The 20076-nt window shown below is 42.3% G+C and overlaps 1 protein-coding gene across 1 annotated transcript in view; it reads left to right on the top strand.

Annotated features, from left to right (window-relative positions):
- Positions 1-20076, top strand: part of si:dkeyp-14d3.1 (transmembrane protein 132C) — a 218962-nt gene that overhangs the window by 139475 nt on the left and 59411 nt on the right. The window contains exon 4 of the mRNA XM_037681181.1: positions 14097-14283. Coding sequence (XP_037537109.1) covers positions 14097-14283 — 187 coding nt within the window. The remainder of the gene's footprint in view (positions 1-14096; positions 14284-20076) is intronic.

Raw genomic sequence — 20076 nt, 5'->3', positions numbered from 1 at the left:
AAAAAGTGCACTCATTACCGAACCAAGACGACTCAGCATGACTTGTATATGGGGTGCCATTTGTAAAGTTATACAGTCAAAAATTAACAGCAATATTTGTGTTTATTTAGCATTTCATGAGGGAAAAAAAACTACTTTGTTTTTCAAAGTCATATTTTCATCATGTCATTTATACATTTAAAAATGTCATAGTTCCAAACAAAACATTTAATTTATAAGCTAAATATTTAGTTTACAAACTAAATGTTTATGTCCAAGACAAATGTTTAATTTACAAATTAAATATTTAACTTGCAAGTTAAATGCAAGTGTGTGTGTTTGAGGACACATGAACAAACACAGGTACGTAGGCAATAACATTATCACCTGCCTTTCGACAGCGAGGCAAAAAACAACATGTGATAATATCCAGTGTGAACGTTGTGTTGGAAACATCTCCAGCCAAACGTATACATCTAATCTTCCTGCTGCCACCAGTTTATTAGTTTGACTTTATTTAAAAGTTAATTATGATTCATTTTTTAACTGGATTGCTGGTTAATTATCCGTTATTCTGTTAACCTAGTAACTTGAATGAGGGAAGGGGTTGTTTTATATTTTGTCAACTCATTTGACATCTCTACATTTGTCTTTTCTCAAATGAGCAGAGTTTCTGAGATTCTGAGTCACAGCAGATTTTGAACAAAGATGGTTCATTGTTACAAAATGAAAACACTGTTTGTAACTTGTAATTATCTTCAGCTATAGAGGAATACCTAATGTTCAGAACCCTCCTGCTCGTTCTTTCAAGTGTAAATGTGGCTGCATGAGGCAGGGAGAGCAGCAGCTAACCCCCAGGGTACAGAACAAAGGCACAGCAATGACAGAAATGACACAGGACATGTTTACAGGCAGAAAAAAAAAAACGGTAATAAAACAGTCCACTTATTCTGCATTAAACAGTAATTTGAACATGTTGTTTACATGACCTGCATGTGTACTCTGAGTAACGAGTCACGCCTGTGTCAAGACTTGTTACATGCTGGTTGCTTCATCCCACATATGTCACAGACTGTTGCGTGTCTCTCTCACCGCTAGAAACTGTCTTTTTAGCTGCTGTCATCCTGTTCTACATACGCAGCTGAGACACGAAATGTGACAGAAATGTTAGACAATCTATGGAGACAGATTAAAGATGAAGTTCCTTCTCCAAACAAGAGTGTGATCTTGTTCAAACTGGGCAGATCCGGAACTCATTTACTTCACAGCAGCAGAGTGAGTGTGATGTTATGAAGTTAATATATTTACCTGACTTCAGGAGTGTGCCTCAAACACACCTCTAATCACCTGACAAGCCGTCTTATGGTCAGCACAGCCCTTCAGCTCAGGTTGTCTCCTGGTACTGACCCCCCCACCCTGACACCACCACCACCATCTTCAGTGAGGTACCACAGAGGGCTATAAAGCAGGTTCGATCCATCTTGTCCAGCTCCATCAGATACATCTCCAAGCTGTTCAATTCGGTACAATGTGCATTCTCATCACCTCCATTCTTCATCCCTTATCTCCACCAACATCCACTCATCCATCTGGGGGGTACTAAACTGGTCATGATGTTTGCCCAGTGAGACCTCCCACTACAAGTCTCTTTCCCAGCCAGCTACTATAAAACTCCTTAGATAAGACTCAACCTTCAGACCTTCTCACCTTTTAAAAAAACCTGTAAAGTAACTTTATGTCATGGGTCCTGCTAGTGAACTGGTGAAGAGCAATAATTTGATTGCACACTCTAATTAGGATGTTGTTTGCACCAAGATTTTCCCAAATGGCTATTAACATTGCAGTGTTTTATTTAGATTAAGGTCTAAATCAGGTTAATATGGTAATATTGTGTAGGAAAAAGTTTTAAAAAGGAGCTAGAGAGGAGGGTGGTGGCAAAGTGGCTTCCATAAGAGATGCTAAAAATGGGCACTACCGGTAAATAGTTTATAATTAGGTTTACCAATTTATTCAAAAAACAGATTTGTCATTTATTTAGTTAATTAGGAACAGGCACTGAGATCCTTTAATTTGTTTAAATGCTGGCTGATCCAGACTAAAAATAAGCTAAGCTTGTATCAAGTATGTTTTCTATAGAAAAGAATATTAAAACTACACTGATTTGTCTGAAAGAATTCATATTAGCCTGCAGCTCACTTGCTTAGCGTGGGAGAGTGCCCCGCCAACCTGCTTTTAATGAAGTTAACTAACATGCATTGTCTATTTGAATAATTAACACAGTGGATGTGAAGGAATATTTAGAGACAAATCTGAAAGGGGTGTTGTTGCATGCAATCCAGTTTACAGTGTATAACACCAAGTCACAACAAGAGTCATCTCAGGGCACTTTACAGCAAAAATAACATGTTTATTCAAGCCAGATTTGAATGTAATTAAAGTCAATTCAATCCAATAATACAATACCATCACAGACAGTACTTTGCCAATTAGAACCGTCATTTGTCGTTTTATAAGTGGATTGGTGGCGCAGAGGTAAGAGAAGGTGGACCTGATCACCGGCTCAACTCCGCGTACTGACAACATCAAAATGTGTGGGAAAAGTGAAACACCCACGCCTGCCTCCACCCTAATTTGCCCCACTCTGGACCCTTGAGCAAGGCCCTTATCCCCCCACCATATGCTTCCCCAGGCACCCTAGTTGGCAACTCTCTGCTCCATACAGAGGGCTGTGGTAGCTCGGTGGTCTGTGGTTATGTCAGGAAGCTCATCCGGTGGAAAAACGATTGCCAAGTCTTTGTGCGAGTTAGTTTGCTGTGGCGACCCCTGAAGAAGGGAGCAGCTGAAAGAAAGAAAGAAAAAAGTTTTATAAGGAAGCCAGTAGGTTGCAGCAAATCTTCCCTTTGACTCTATCCTCCACACTGGAAAGAAACAACTAGATTTTAACATGAAAAAACACTCCAACAGAACCAGGTTCAAGATGGGTGGTGCAGATTGATAGATTTATAAATATGGCTTTTTTTTTTTAAATGATGTAACCTTTTTCTCATTGCTCAAAAGAACTGCTTAAGCCCACATTTCACTGAACTTCAGCTGTTCACTAGTTGGAGGCACAAAATTGTGCAAACAATACAAGTTTTCACTTGTAATAGCACTGAATTGACCTTTCTGTGTATGTCACGATTGATGCACAAACATATTTTGAACCAAAATGTACTGGCCAGTAGCATAACTACTGTATTACACCACTATTGGATGATATTCTCATGCTAATTTTCCTACTTTCAACCAGCAATAGTTTTGTTGTCAGACATCAAGCAATATGGACCTCAGAGAAGAAGTGAAGAAGTTGCTGGATGAGGACCCCAGCCTAATTTCAGAGTGGTCCCAGCCTGAGAGTCAGGCTGACTAAAGGCCCCCCACACTCGAGTGTACTGTGTGTGTACTCTGTGAGCCATGCAGACACAGCTCGTACTGTCCACAAATGGTTGAGACTTCATACTCGAACATGCACCCTGATGGGCTGCATCCCAGCCCTGCAGGTAAGGGCCATTTACCTTCAGGACAAATTGAGGTCACCAATTGCTCATTTGCTGACACACCTACTTGAATGACAGGTCGCGTCGCGGATCCGACTCGTGGAAGAAGAAAAAAACGAGAGCTGCCAGCAGCCCTGGGTAGAGGCAGGGCGGATCAGGAGCAGCAGCAGCAGCTGCAGTGTTCTGTGTATGTTGTTAAAAAAAGTAAAAATACAAAACAAGGAGTGCTGGCCCTGCAGCCCACACATCAGGCTCTGGCCCAAAAATCTCCAGACCCTCCCGATCAGCCACGCCGTGTCTGAGTACAGATTTTAATTCTCTGATGACAAATTCCTTCATTTCTCACAATTTCAGTCATGGCGTCAACGGACGAGGAGGAAGAGAACGCTTGCCTCTTGGCAAAAAAACAAAAAATCAAACCCGACCAGGGGTGAAGAAGGGAATTTAATATATTGGTGAAGGACATGAAGACGATAAACAGCAAGAAACATTTTGAATTTTTTTTTTTAATGGATTCTATCAAGTTCGATGATCTAGTTGGGCGCTTAGCCCCGTTTCTTCTCCTCCAGGGCAGCCACCGCACAGACAGCGCCGCACAGAGATTGTCAGTCGCGCTGCACATCCTTGCGACTGCACAGAGAGCGGTTGGTGTCGCATGCAAAACAGTCCATCGCCGGGCAGTTTATTGTGCGACCGAGCACATGCACACGGTCATAAAAAATTATCTTTGCGTGAACATGTCCGGCGGACGTTCGCTTCGAGTACACGTGAACCTCTGCTGAGTGAAGTACGACCAAGTATATGGGGGCCTTAACAGAAGGCTGCCACAGGTCTGCATGTGGCTGTTGCCGTCAAGTTGGTCTTGTCATTTGGTGCCTGCAATGTCCTGTTCCCAGTCTTATAGTTTCAGACGTTGACAGCCCCTTACAAAGTTGCCTTCCAATCCTTGTTCTTTCTGACTCACAGAAACAAGACACCCGCAACAGTTCTGTGACTGTTTTGAAAGAAAATTTCGAGTACAATTAACTTGACCGTTTAAAATTTTCTGCAACACAACAGCAAGGCCTTTCAACTCATAGGAGAAAACTGGGAACACTTGCAAACATTTAAAATCTCTTTGGAAACTCCCTTGTGAATGTCATTTGCTGTTTGTTGCTAGCAGTCACAGCCCAGTGATGCTAGCTTCACACCGACAAACATCCTGTGTGTGTCTTCAGTAGCAAAGACTCAGGACATTGGAGCACTGTTGTTCATATTTATTGGCTTTAGCTCCATTTAATCCTACATGACGCCCAGACTATTAACTGGCTGTGACCTGCACGTTGAATGGCAGCATGAGAATGAGTAAAACCCCTTAAAAGGTTTACCATTTCAAGTGTCTCACATTAAATTTACAGGATCACAAACCCACATATAAATAAGACATAAACTTAACCAGTCTGCTGTCCCACTGCTGAGAGTTGTTTGTTGGAAATTGAATCTCAATTTATTCTTCTTGTATCAATCTGCAGGGTTGTGTCTGGTAGCATGAACTGGGATGTATGGCGCCAGCACACTGTCAACTCGAGCACCATCAAATTACATTTTTCAGCGAGGTGCATCAGCTCTCCAGTTAACTGGTCGGGTTTTTCCTCTGGTCCAGAGTCAACTGTAATCAGCTCCAGCATCATTTTAAATAATAATTAGAACTGTGGTTATTTGGTTTTTAAAATACACTGCAAATTAGTGGAAGGAAAGATAAATGATAAACTGTATATAAGTTGGACAGATGAGCTGCTAAAATGAATCTAGTGTTTCTGGAATAGTCTTAAAGCTGCAGAAGTGCCAGTTGTAGTGGTGTGAGTGTCTGCAACCTGTCATCATAATTGCGCGTGTCATGTTTAACGATCATTAGGATCTTGTTGTCATTTTGATGTATTGAACGCTACATAACGCATTTTAAACAACTGCATTATGATGCTGAGCTATTCACGTGTGTTTCACTGTGTGTCACTGCATGTGCAACAGATCTGCTGGTGTCACTGTGATTAATGACCATCCTGACTCTGCCTAAACAGTATCCTCACTGCTGCCTCTCTGCTGCTCCGAGTGAGACCATTGTCAGCGTCTCCAGCAGTACCTTGTCGAGTCTGCTTTCCTCACCAGTCTGGTCTCTAATGTCGGAGGGCCAGCTGCTTCCAACTTTATGTCCTGTTATCCACTGAGCCGCTCCTTCTTGCCTTTGGCTGCCTTCTGGTCATCTGTCTGGCTTCAGATGTACTCAAAGTGCAGCTAGCTTACAGATAATTATCAGGCTGAGGCCAGCTGTGTGACACGCATCCACAGGCTCTTTGTTGCTAATTGATTCAGACCCCATGCTGGAAGTGACAAAGAATGAACACTTTTCCCCAGTGAGTCATGTCATTAGTGGATCTGGAAAGAAGAGTTTGACCCAGGGTGGCAGGCTAGTTGCTTTAGTTGATGTCAGAGATTTAAACGTCTTCCTGACCCTGTTACTCCTGCCAGGTTTCATTTTAGAACCTGCGTCAAAAATTGACTTTTGAGTGCATGTGTGTTTCTTCAAGAGACCAAAACATCTGTTTATTGTTTCCTGTGTTCACATCTACTTATACACCAACAGCTGGCTAAACAGGACAGATAAAAGTGCAATGATTGACCCTACGTCTGTCCATCCATTATACGCATACATCCCCGCTTCTTCCTTTTCGGGTCACGGGCGTCACTGGTGCCCACATCCAGCAATCACTGTGAGAGAGGTGGGGGACACCCTGGACAGGTCTCCAGTCCATCACAGGGACACATAGAGACAAATGAGACAAACAAGCATTCACTCTCTCACTCACACCTAGAGACAATTTAGAGTCACCAATCAGCCTAGCATGCATGTTTTTGGTCTGTGGGAGGAAACTGGAGTACCTGGAGAAAACCCACACATGCACGGAGAGAAACTCCACCTAACAAGACCCCTGGCGACCTTCTTGCTGAGAGGCAACAGCTCTACCAACTGAGCCACCATACTTGGCCAATAACTGACCATATTGTATTTATTTTGGTTACTGCTTTTTACTGTACACTAAGAACCATCACAATTTATTATGACCTGCTGCCAAAAAACAAAAGTGGACAGCACTGGTTATGTTTAGAATTTTGCCACCAACTATTCAAACTTCAGTTTGTTTGCCTGTTAGCAAAATATTTCATGAACAACCAGATGCATTTTAAAGAAACAAGCAGGAACAATACTTGGATGTAAAAAAAAAAAAACAATTCTCAATTTGTATGCATCCTTTGTGATTGTCCACTGTTGTCATCACTCTGTTAAAATCAGGTCTCTGAGTCCCCAAGGCTCAATGGGATTAACCAGTCTAAATAAAGGTTGAATGAATGCAAATTTATAACAGTTAAACTTTTAGAATGAATCTAACTCAAGATGACAGCCAACAGACTTTAAAAACTACAAAAATGGCTGCAACTCAGTCAGTTTTACAGGAATTGCAATATATTTGGTTTGATTGTAGCTGAGAGGCTTCCACAACACATCCTGAGTGCTAACTGATCACAAAATATCTTTATTTAAAACGTTGCTATAAACTATTAGTCAGCACTGTTCACCTGGCAGCAATAAATATAAATAAAATAAAATAAAAACCAATGAATGGATTTTAACGTCAAACGTTTTTCTTTAACGGGTTTAACGATAGGAAGTTTCACAAGTGTGCTTTACACATTACTTAAAAACTAATGTGAAAAATTGTCAATAAAAATACTATAAAACAACTAAAAACAAGGCAGCACAGTGGCTCAGTTGGTAGAGCTGTTGCCTCATAGTGAGAAGGTTGCTGGTTCAAATCCTGGCCAGGGACCTTTCTGGGTGGAGTTTGCATGTTTTCTCCGTACATGCGTGGATTGTCTCCATATACACCAGTTTCCTCCCACAGACCAAGAACATGCATGTTAAACTGATTGGTAACTCTAAATTGTCCCTAGGTGTGAGTGAGAGAGTGAATGTTTGTTTGTCTCTTTTGTCTCTATGTGTCCCTGTGATGGACTGGAGACCTGTCCAGATTGTCCCCCACCTCTTACTCAGTGATGGCTGGATATGGACACCAGTGACCCCTGCAATCCAAAAAGGGAAGAAGTGGGTAGACATAATGGATGGATAGATATTTCACGTTTATATATATATAATACCAGTAATAATGGTAGAGTGGACAAAGATAAGGCATCCAACAAATCCGCAGGGATGTTTGTTCTCAACAACATGAACATTATTTTCATACAGTTTTATTTTTTGTAGCTAAAATATTAACTACATGCCTTTATAATGTCATTTAAATACATAACATAAAGTAATATATTGTTAAAATTGTTAAGTTACATTATGTTAAAAAACAGCAACTTTATTTGTCTAGAGCACCTTTTTTAGGGTGTCCCCCACCTCTCGCACAGTGATGGCTGGACATTGGAACCAATGATCCCCGCGACCCGAAAAGGATGAAGCGGTAAAGATAATGGATGGATGGACTTCAATTTATCCAAGAAGTGCTTAGTTTTGGTTCAAACTCATATTTAAAATGTGAGTCCTCCTCCACGTGGACTGTGCTTTAATGTTGCACCTCTATGTCCTTGTCAGTCTATTATTTTTCTATTTAAAATGTTTTGGGGCAACCACCTGCTCCTTTATAGGAGAAGACTTAAAAAAAAACAACAACAAAAAAACTTATGCTTTATTGTGGTGGTTTTAAACCACTCTGGCCATGGCTGCCTCAGACGAGTCAATGGAGGGAGAGGGCGGACTCCAGAAACCATCTGAGCACCATCAAACTGGTTGGCCCACTATGTGAAGGTGCGATTTATAAGACTGAGTTTGTTGTGGCTCCTTCGACTGATGACGTGTTTCGGATGAAAGACGAAATGTTTCAACAAAAAGAAACCGTCCAGAGGACCTGACTTAACTTTGCTGGATTTTTTCCCCTGGATTATTGAGCATGAACTTTGATGAAATTACCCACACATTGATAAACTCTCACAATAAGATGAAACAAGGGGAGGGAAGGAAATCATAACCCTGCGTTCATGTCTTTTCTGGAAGCCCATAAACTTGCAAAAATAAAATAAAAAAAGGTGTGCATTCTGCTCCCGTAGCTGGAAATCCAGTATAAGCACATCTTTTTGCTGTGCAGCCATTTTCATTCTTCAGACTGTCTTTCTTGTCAAGTGTGTGATTTTTGCCAGAGCGACCTGCCTGCAGTGAAGAAAGCTGTTTGCGATAATGTTTAACACTGGCTTTCTGGGACATATAGAGCACGAGTTATTTTAAAATGTTTAGTGGATCATCTGTTAACTTTTTCCTGCCACATGTACCTTGTAGTTGCACTGGTCTGCAAACAAAGATAAGCATCTGTTTTGTTTTGTTATGAAGCATTTTGGCGAGTTCTGTAAGTCCACGCTCTTATCCTGCACCCTCGACAGCTCGCTACCCTGATTGCTGCGATGTTATGAAATGCGACACGAGTTGTTTGGTTGTCATCTTAATTATTTATATACACCTCTGCTAGATGTGAAAATTGGGTTGTTGTGCTCTGCTGTGCAACAAATCCTTTATTCTCTCAGTGTCAAAGTGAGTTTCATGAGAATGAAGCAGCGTTCTGTGTGAATGTGAAAGCAGCAGATGAGTTGTTTCTATTATTCATTGTTTCACTGTTTTAAAGAGGTATTTTTTTGTTTATAATTTAGGACATGGCTGCATGAGTTGTCCCAACACTGTGTTATCTCACTTTATGCGCTGATTTCTTTATCACCTGCCAATGAAGACGAAGGCAGAGCAAAAATGCTTTTGCCTGTGTCTAAGGGTGTGTGCGTCTTATGAACCAGTACATTAATTTGAATGAAACTCAAATTGCATGAACCTCTACAACAAATTAACTTTTGAAGTCAGTCCCATCCAAGATGGCCACCACAGCTAAACAATTTTAGGCCAACACAAAAATGGCTATACCTTTTTCAGTTTATTAGGAATTGAGCTAAAATTTAATCTGGATCATGTCATTCCTAAGACATAACGCACATGTCCCGTCTTTACCTGAAGATTTAACTGCTACTCAACCTTCTGTCAGTAAAACATCTCTTGAATATACATATTTTAGTGAAACGTTCAGAAAGCATTCACTGCCGTTGATAACTCTTGTGTGTTTAAGTCAGTTAGAGTCATGATGGCCGCCACAGCTACTCAGCTGACACAAAAATGGCTAAACTCAGTGAACTCTACAGATATTGAGCTAAACTTATAGTAGCTGATGGTCATCTCCATGACATACTCTGAGCACTAACACAACTCACGAGATCTTACAAGGTTGCATCCGATTGCTCAGACATCATTTTTGAGATTTGACTAAATTTGTCTTTCAGTTCAGTTTATTTATAAAGCACCAAGTCACAACAGAAGTCGTCTCAGGACACTGAACAGAAATATTCATATATAAAAATAATAATTTAACATTATTTATCTGAGGAGCGGGCAGCACGGTGGCGCAACTGGTAGAGCTGCTGCCTCTCAGCGAGAAGGTCCTTGGTTCAAACCCCGGTCCAGGGGCCTTTCTGGATGGAGTTTGCATGTTCTCTCCGTGCATGCGTGGGTTTTCTCCGGGTGCTCTGGTTTCCTCCCACAGACCAAAAACATGCATGTTAGGCTGATTGGCAACTCTAAATTGTCCCTAGGTGTGAGTGAGAGAGTGAATGGTTGTTTGTCTCGTTTGTCTCTATGTGGCCCTGTGATGGACTTGCGACCCGTCCAGGGTGTACCCCGCCCCTCGCACAGTGATTGCTGGACATGGGCACCAGCGACCCCCGTGACCCAAAAATGGAATAAGCGGGTAAAGATAATGGATGGATGGATATCTGAGGAGCAGACTGCTTTGAATTTAACTCCATCGCAAACTCTCATCTTGAGCAAGCATGAAGGCGACAGTGGAAAGGAAAAACTCCCTCATGAGGAAGAAACCTTTAACAGAACCAGGTTCAGGACAAGCGACTATCTGCTTCGACCGGCTGGGTTTGAGAGGAATAGATACACAATGGCAGGTCAAGAATCACATGTTAAGATAGAAATAGTATCAAATGAAAACTATTAAATTTTAACAATTCATTTTAAGGCAGGCAGCACAGTGGTGCAACTGGTAGAGCTGCTGTCTCTCAGTGAGCAGGTCCCTGGTTCAAATCCCGGTCGGGGGGCCTCTCTGGACGGAGTTTGCATGTTCTCTCCGTGCATGCGTGGGTTTTCTCTGGGTACTCCGGTTTCCTCCCACAGACCAAAAACATGCATGTTAGTTTGATTGGTAACTCTAAATTGTCCCTAGGAGTGAGTGAGAAAGTGAATGGTTGTTTGTCTCGTTTGTCTCTATGTGTCCCTGTGATGGACTGGAAACCTGTCCAGGATGTCCGCCACCCCTCGCACAGTGACAGCTGGACATGGGCACCGGTGACCCCCATGACCCAAAATGGGAGAAGCTGGTAAAAGATAATGGACGGATTTTAAGAAATGTGGTCAATTTGTCCTCCATTAGTCTAAGCCTATAACAGCATTACAAACCAACTCTATAGGATTTATCAAAAAGGAAAGTCTTAAGCCCAGTCTTAAAACTGGACAATGTGTCAGCCTCACGGACAGAAACTGGAAGTTGGTTTCACATGAGAGGAACCTGATAACTGAAGGATCTTCCTCCCATTCTGCTTTTGGAAACTCTAGGAACCACTATGTTTACATGGACATAAGTAATTGTATTAAACAGCCATTCATCATGTAAATGCCCCATTCGGATTATTCTTTGCTCGATCTGAAAGAATTCTTATCAGAATGAGACAGGTGGTTTATAAAGATTCATAATCTGAACGGTGTGCATGTAAACACTTAATCAATTAACCTTTTTGCGATTGTGAAAAACTGACTTGAGTGTGCATGTGCGACCTACTGTATGTCTACCTCACATATTTCCACCTGGCTATTGCTAACAATATTAGCACGTCGGGGAAGTAAAACTGGTCGGTGAGCGACACAACATTTCTACTAGAAACTTTGAAAGAGCTCACAATTATCTGTATCAGCTGTAGCTCAGTCAGGGAGCGCAGTAACGTCTCCACCGTCATTAAAACCTGGCGCGGGTCCATTTTGGGCGCTCAGGTTTGTTTACATTCATCCCGGAAGTAGAACGGAAGTAGAACTTCTTCTTCTGTTTTTTTTTTTAAGGTGAGTTTACTACTCTGCACATGTCAGTACTTCTTTTCAGAATAAAAGCCCTCTGCATGTAAACGCTCGTCATGAACGGATTGTGCCCATGTAAACGATACATTCAAATTATTTAATCTGAAAACATTTCAATCCCGTCAAAAAAAAATTGTGCATGTAAACATAGCTAAGAGAGGAGCCTGATAACTGAAAGGTCTTCCTTCCATTCTGCTTTTAGAAACTTTAGGAACTGCAAGTAAACCTGCAGTCTGAGGCCAAAATGCTCTGTTAGGAAAATATGGAACAATAAGATCTGTAATATAAGATGGAGCTAGGTTGTTGAGGGCTTTGTAGGTTAGAAGTAAGATTTTGAATTCAGTTCTGGAATTAACAGGGAGCCAAAGGAGAGAAGCTAAAACTGGAGAGAGATGATCTCAGCTCCAATTAAGACTGAACAATCTTTCTCATGGTTTCTCATCATGAGGTGAGAAGACTGTTAGAAAGGGTGGCGGGTGATATGCAGTCTTTGAAGAAAAGCTGGACTTTTAATCTGAACAAAATCTGTCTTTAGAAGCTGTTTTTCTGCCCAGTACTTCTGTGATTTTTGTGCATCTGCTGTGCACGGAGGCTCTTCTCTCCAAAAAAGTGCCATGTGGATTTATTCATCCCTCCTCCTCGCTGTCTGCCCCCCTTCACCAAATTACACGATGATGCTTTGCACCACAGAGAGCGTGTGCGTGAAATATATTGGCCAGGAGTCCTGCAATTTGACACACGGGATGTGGCTAACGGATCTCGTGCCATTTCCCATCTCCTCGGGCTCCTGTGGAACGCTGACCTTTCCTGCCTCGGGCCTATATTTAAACTGCGAGCACCGGAGACTTATGGCGCCGTGGGAAATTTTATTAACGACGCTCCTCGTTTGTCTGACTTAATTCAGGTCTGCGGTGGATTGTGCCGAAGCATGCCGTGTATTTACAGTTCTCCAGAGCAAACAAGGGCAGCGGCGACAAACCCAACTGTCAACGCGTTAGTAAGGGTGACGTGTGGTGAAATGCTCCTTTAATTTGCTCTGAGAGAATAAGGGCTCTGCTTACAGAGCTCAAACAGGGAAATGTAAGAATACAGCAAGAGAATTTTGGGAGAGGTGGGGAACTTGACATTTTGAAATACCTCGTTGGTGGACAAATCTGCTCTAGATTTGAACCCAACACACATTCATCAACCTTTTTAATTTCTCTTCAGACATGAGAAACTTAAATTAAAGAGCCAGCTTTTTTTTTTTAACATGCATATTCTCCACAAACTTTTACGCCAGAGAACATCTTATGATGAGAAACATCATGCACATTTGTGAGTTGCATTACCACTCAGAGTATTCATTGAGGAAGACCTTCAGCTACTACCACATTAATTTATAGCTCAACAGCTGCAAGTTTGACTGAGCTATAGCCGATTTTGTGTTTGATATTGTCTATCAGCTGTGGCAACAATGTTGAAGTGGGAAGAATCCCAAAGTTAATCAGTTACAGATGAATCACCAATGCTTAATTTTTGAAAGTTTCATTAACATTTGCTTCATGGTTTGTGAGACATTTTGCTAACAGACAAACATGGTTAATGCAAAAAGGTAATGCAAAGATTTTAGACAAAAATGTTGTGCAATATACCGTGCTTTGGGTTTGTATTTTTTTTTTTTTTTTTGTTTGTTTGTTTCAGCTGCTACCACACCTAATTTTAGCTGAATATCTGTAACATTAGCTAAGCTAGAGACATTTTTGTGTTTTCTAGGATCACTTAGCTGAAGCGGCCATCTTGAATTCAGTAGACGGCAAAAGGTAATCAGCTGTAGATGTACTCTGAATGGTTACTTTCTGAGAGTTTCATTGAAATCCATCCAGTGGTTTAGGAAATATTTTGCTAACAGACAGAAAAGGTTCACTCCAATTGATTAGGTCAAAGTTTAAGAACAAGCTTTTTGTGATCAGTTATATTTGATAATAAACTTTGGTGTGATTCTCAGCTACTACCACATGAAATTTCAGCTCAATATCCAGTAAAATAACTAAAGCAGTTGCCATTTTAATTTTAGCTCTGGAAGCTATTTTGAATAGAATTGACATAATATTAACATCTTGTCGATGTTTACCCATTGGTTACTCTTTGAGAGTTTTTATTTAATCTGTTAACTGGTTTATTATATATTTTACTAACACAACAAGTAAACAATCATATGTACACACACAACCATACCTTTTGCCTCCGGCAGCGGGAAATAATGAGTTCAGACAGGTCTGACAGAGGCGCGTACAGTTCTGGTCATCAGTTTTACCTTCTCTCATTTTTCGTCTACAACACAGATCTGAGGCGGGAGTTCAGAGGGTGCTCCAGGTGGATCTGAAAATGGAAAGCTTCCCAGAGCCGACAGGCAGCCGCTGGATGGGCTGGCAGGTGGAGTACCTGGCCAGTCGAGCCGCCACACCGGAGGCAGAGACGGAGATCCGCCTGGCTCAAGAGGACCTGGCGGGCATCGTGCCTCTGGCCATGGTGAGTGACGCTGCTTCCAGCTGACAGCAGCAGCGAAACCCATCGTTCATCTCGCTGAATGAGAAGTGGAAATGTTCTAAACGCAGACTTTCAATCAACGTGGGCTGTCAGAACATGAAACTGTAGTGAGTCACGTTGGTACGTGCCACTAGTTGTATGACAAATATATGTGGTATATATTTATGCATACTTTTCACGAGTTCCTCATCTTTCTGACTGTGTAATGTCGTGTATTGAATTCAACAGAAATGTAACGAGAGACGTTATTTACCTTTGACCCATCAAAATGAATGGAGTCATTTATTTTCAGAATCAAAGTTTAACATCAAACATTTACATTAATTTGGCAAAATATGAAAATAATAACAGACAAGTTTCACAGAAAATGAGCATCGATCACTCGGCGGTGAACGAGGACTTTGCTTCAGATATTTCTAAAATATCTGTACTGGTTTTGTGAGAGAGAGAAGAGTTTAAGATGAAATGGAGATTTTCTTACAGAGAACTATGTGAGGGAATTAATATCTGTTGACCAGAACGTGCACGCTTCATCAGATCTCAGCTCGCCTCCGGTACACTTTAGTCGAAGAAGAGACCGTTACCTGGTGATGATAGATCAGCTCGATAGAGAATCCTCCAGACCTTTCAGCGTCTCCGTTGAGAGCTGCTGAAATCCTTAGATAGTCGTGCGTGGGTTGTTCAAACAGAAGTTATAATTCCAAACGTCTCTGACTCTCCTGAATTCTCGAATTCTCTTCCATTCACTTCACCATTCTCCATGAATTCCCCATGAATTCTAACCAATTCTAACATGAACTGGGAGGTTGCCACATTTTAAATGGGTCGACTTCCGGTTCAATTTAGAGCTTTCTGATTCGTGGATGTACCAGAAAGAGGTGTGTTTTTTGACGTAAGGTATTATCAAAAGTCGAGGTCAGGGAATGAGATTTGTTTAACAACTGACAGAGAGATTATTGCAGAAAAGCAGACTTTTTGGAGCCTCACTCTGTTGTATCTTTCCAAATAGTAAAACATGACATCCCTTTTTCAGTAAACATTTAGTTGACCGAAGCTTCAACTTTCACATACTTACGACAGCTTGCTCATTGAAGACAGACAATCAAGAAATGCATATTAACCTGATTTCTTCTTTGAATGAGGAATAAAAATCATTACTTACTGTTTATGTAAAATAAAATGAGTAGTTCTTTTTCAACCTGTAAGCATTGAATGGAACTAACACAATTTGATTATCAAACATTTGTAAAACAGTAATGATTATAGAGGATTGTCTTTTCTGCTTGATTAATTCAAGAAAGAAAGTCATCAGATGGCTCAGACTTATTCAGATCAATGAAAATAACAGTCTCTGTCCAGCTGATAGATTTGAGGTCATCAGGGTCAGATAAGGGTCAGACCAGGTTCACTACAGTCCCCCCTTTGGAAATCATCACCTGTCCATGGGGATGAATTCCAACCGTGAACTTAGACCTTCAAGTGTCCTTGAGCTTGATGTAACCCAGCAAGGAAGACCAAAGTCAGAAGTAATCCAGCGAGGAAGACCAAAGTCAGAAGTAATCCAGCAAGGAAACAAAGTCAAGGTAATTCCACAATGTTCTTGGTATTCCATTGTGTTGACTATAATCCCATATCGTCTCGATTATTCCATTGTAGCAATGCCTTAACTCCTTGGAAACAGAGTCTGTAATCCATTGGCAAAAGTCATATAATCCACAACGGTAAATCCACAGCAATTGGAAGTGTTGATTAATCAGCATACAGAGGGGTACCCTTGGATTGAACTGAAGAAGCGGCCACTGGATGAAGAGTGGAGACCAACGTCAGGATTGCAGGTCGCCTCCAGCGAAGGTTGTCTCCAGCGACGTCCAGCCTGTGCCGTTCTGGTTCAATGTGTCATGCAATTATGTGGTTTAAGGTGGGCTTATGAAGGGGATTTTACATAAGGCCTTAAACTATATGCATCTGGTGTGTAAGCTATTATGGTTGGGAACAGCTACAACTACCAGTTAAGGGGTGGAGAATGCTGAAAAGGGGTAACTACAGGGGTTTATGCCTATAGAAAAGTGTTCCAAACTATTTTTCCATTTCTAACTTGGTTTAAGTTAGCTTTACATGGTAAAATATAGTTTGGTGCAATTGTCTGTTGTCTTTTAGACGAACGACTTGAGATTGGGTGTTTGGTTTTCCCATAAATGTTTTGGAAGTCTATGGCGAGACTTATCAAAAAGAATTAGCTATCCCCCCGAATAGAATTGTTCGAGTAGGTTCGGCTTAAGCGTTGTGAGATCAATGTAGATTATGGTACTCAAGGTAGCAATAATATACATTGACTCCGCAAAGATTGCAATTTAATGAATGAACTGCATGTTGGCATGGTCAAAGGCTTCTTAGTCTCTAACTTACTACACAACAAAATTCATTCTTACCTCAGAAACAATACCAAAATCAACTAAACAACGTTTCAGCACCGACAAGAGTAGTGACTAAGCATCTAGAAACATCGTTTCACAGCTTCTCCTCACCCTGGTTGCCAGATTTCAGTCACGCTGTCCCGTTTTATCAAGGGTAGGTCCTGTGAGTTTAAACTATGGTTAAGTTTATTATCCATTAGTTATCTTCTGCTTGGATGACCCTTGTTCCCACGAGGTCAGATTTTGTGAGATCTTTGTCTCCTGAGGAGTTATTGCACGCCTTGTGTTGTTTAATCTGGTTACGATGTACCCATTTAACAGTTGGCTCTTTTTGGCCTTTACTGATTTTTATCTGGTAGATAATTGGAGACACTTTGTCGACTATCAGATGGGGTCCAGTCCATCTGGGCATCAGCTTACGGGCGAGAGTTCCGGTTCCGGACTCTACTCTCCCAGTTTTGGGTGCAAACGTGTAGTACCAGACCCTGTCTCCCACTTGGAGTTCCTCGTAAGAGGCCTTTTGGTCGTAGTACGCTTTGCGTCCTTCAGCTGATTTTTCCAGGTTTTTCTGTGCGAAAGCAAAAGTGTTCTTAAGGTGTCTTTCCAAGTCTTTCATGTATTGTTGTGTGGTGTAGGCTGTTGCCATGGCAGCATCGCCTGGTTGGTACAACAGGTGCAGAGGGAGAGTCATTTGTCGACCCGTCATCATCTCGAAAGGAGCGATGCCAGTCGACGTGTGTGGAGTGGCCCTTATGGCCATGAGGACCAGAGGGAGTTTCACGTCCCAGTCCTTGTGGTTTGCGGCTACGTATTTTTTCAAAATACTCACCACCGTCCTATTTGCTCTCTCAACCTGGCCTGAAGCCTGTGGGTAGTAGCCAATATGGAAGTTGGCTTTGACGCCTAGCGTCTTCCACAGTTCCTTCATTACTTCACCTGTGAAGTGTGTACCTTGGTCTGAGTTCACCCTAAGGGGAAGTCCAAACCTTGAAAATACATGATTCATTAATAACATAGCAGTGGTTTGTGCTGTGTCATTAGGGGCTGGTAGACATTCTACCCATTTGGTAAACGCGCAGGTTACCGTGAGAAAATATTTATTTCCTCTAGAGGTCTTAGTGAGTGGTCCGACCCAGTCAATCTGGAGGTCCGACCATGGAAATGCAATGCCTCTACTATGCAGTGGTGCTCTGTGAAGTGGTCTGGATGGTTGAAACTGGCCACAGATCAGGCACCCTTTTATGTAGTCCTTGACATCCTTTTTCATTCCAGGCCAATAAGCAATCTGTTTTAATGCTTTCAGCGTGGCATTGTCACCCTTATGTCCTGCGGACGGAAGGTCATGTGCATGGACTAACATCACCCCCCTGTGGTCATGGGGGACCACGAACACAGGTGAGGACGTCCGTCCATGAGCGAAAGTTAGGATGCCCTTGAGTAGTTTTAGCTGTTTGCGCAGCTGAAAGAGGACTTTGAGGTCTGGATTGGAATCCAGCTCGTCTTTCGATGGAGTGTATTTGTCTGGGTCAGTCAGATACAGCATCATCGAGTTAATTGCAGGATCCAACTTCTGAAGTTGGATGATGTCTGGGTCAGTCAGCATTGGGCGCACAGAAACTGTGTTATCAGCAGGTTTAGCTGCAGCTTGTGCACGTGTGACTGCCATTACCTCAGTTGTAGCTTGTGACGACTGAGTGTTGAGTAGCCAGGAGGGGTCGAAGGACCACGTGGGTCCGTCAACGGCTCCTTCTTTGGCTAGGGAGTCTGCAAGGTCATTGTAGTGCTTGTCATCGCCTGGGACTCTAGAGTGTCCTGGAACTTTCTTCCAGAATATCTGTAGATCATGTGATGTCACCAAGTGATCACATGTCATGAAAAGCTCTTTGTGTTTTACCACCTTTTTGTTGCTTGTGAGAAAACCGTTCTGTTTCCACAGAGCGAGATGACACAAGAAACTGAGTCGAGCATAGTTAGAGTCAGTGCAGATGACTAGCGTCTGGATGGAGCGTTCTACTGCCATCTGTAGGCCTATTAGGATTGCAGCTATCTCAGCGTACTGAGAAGACTGAGAGCCTAATTTATAGCCAAATGTGACCTGTTCTTGGTCCTGGAGGAGAATTCCTCCAACACCTGCTTTGCAGATTGTCTCGTGGTGGAATGAGCATCCATCCACGTACATTGTTGCCATATCTTTGCAGATATTGCTATCAAAGAAGTGGTGATTTGGGTCCTCAGCAGCTGAGGGTTTGCTCACAACCGGCTGTTGGGTGGCTGGTACATCCTGTGTACATTCTTGGCAGATTGCCAAATCAGTGCCCAAGTGCGACTTCTTATTTTGACCGTAGCGGATGTCTAGGTTAAAACTTTGAAGTGCCATAAGCCATGTTGCAACGCGTGAGTTTGTCACCACACCATCTCTGATGCGTTGGCTGTTCAGAAACGTTACTGGCTGGTGTTGTGTCTCAACAATAATCCTCTGTCCACCAATATAGCAGGAGAAATGTTTCACTGCCCACACAGTGGTCAATAGAGCCTTCTCACAGTCTGAATACCGTAATTCAGGGCCTGCCATTGTTTTGCTGGCGTAGGCCACAACACGCCTGTCTTTGTCGTGTATTTGGTACAGACCTGCACTCATGCAGTAAGTTGAGAAGCCCACTTCCAAGTAGAACTCTTTGTTGTAGTCCGGGTAGACTAGACATGGGGCTAACTTGAGCCTGTCTTTGAGAGCGTTCATTGCCTGCTGTTGTGTATCAGTCCAGACAAAAGGAACGTCTTTCTTTAAGAGTTCAGTTAGTGGTTTTGCGAGATCCGCATAATGCTCTATGAACTGGCGAGAGTAGTTACACACTCCCAAGAAACTTTGTAGTTCTTTGAGATTGGTTGGGACTTTGAGGTTGTTTAGGCCTTGGGTGCGAGTCAATTGTGGTTGTACTCCGTCTGGACCTACTAAGAGGCCAACGTAGTCCACTTTGGTTCTGCACCACTGGCACTTTGACAGTGAGATTTTAGCACCAGCAGTTGTTAGCTGATTTAGGACGTGGTTGATCTCAGCCAAATGGGAGTCCAGTGTTGGCTGCCTCAAAAGGATGTCGTCCACGTAGATCAGTGTCCCACGCTCGTGGGCGTCTGGACATGCTTTGTTCAAGAAGATGTTGAACTCTGCAGGTGAGTTAGCGTAGCCAAAGGGACACCTGGTAAAGGTGTATTGTCGGCTGCCAAAAGTGAAAGCTAGTTTGTGTTGGTCCTCGGCGCGCACAGGGATGGTCCAAAAACCAGAGGCGACGTCGAGGGTCGAGAAGTACTTACCATCGGTGACCTTTGGCAGTTCCTGATGGAGCTGAGTCATTGGCCACCTGGA

The sequence above is a fragment of the Nematolebias whitei genome, chromosome 8 (assembly GCF_014905685.2).
Source record: "Nematolebias whitei isolate Nwh7 chromosome 8, NemWhi1, whole genome shotgun sequence".
NCBI lineage: Eukaryota > Metazoa > Chordata > Actinopteri > Cyprinodontiformes > Rivulidae > Nematolebias > Nematolebias whitei.
This window is presented reverse-complemented; position numbering and strand designations above follow the sequence as displayed.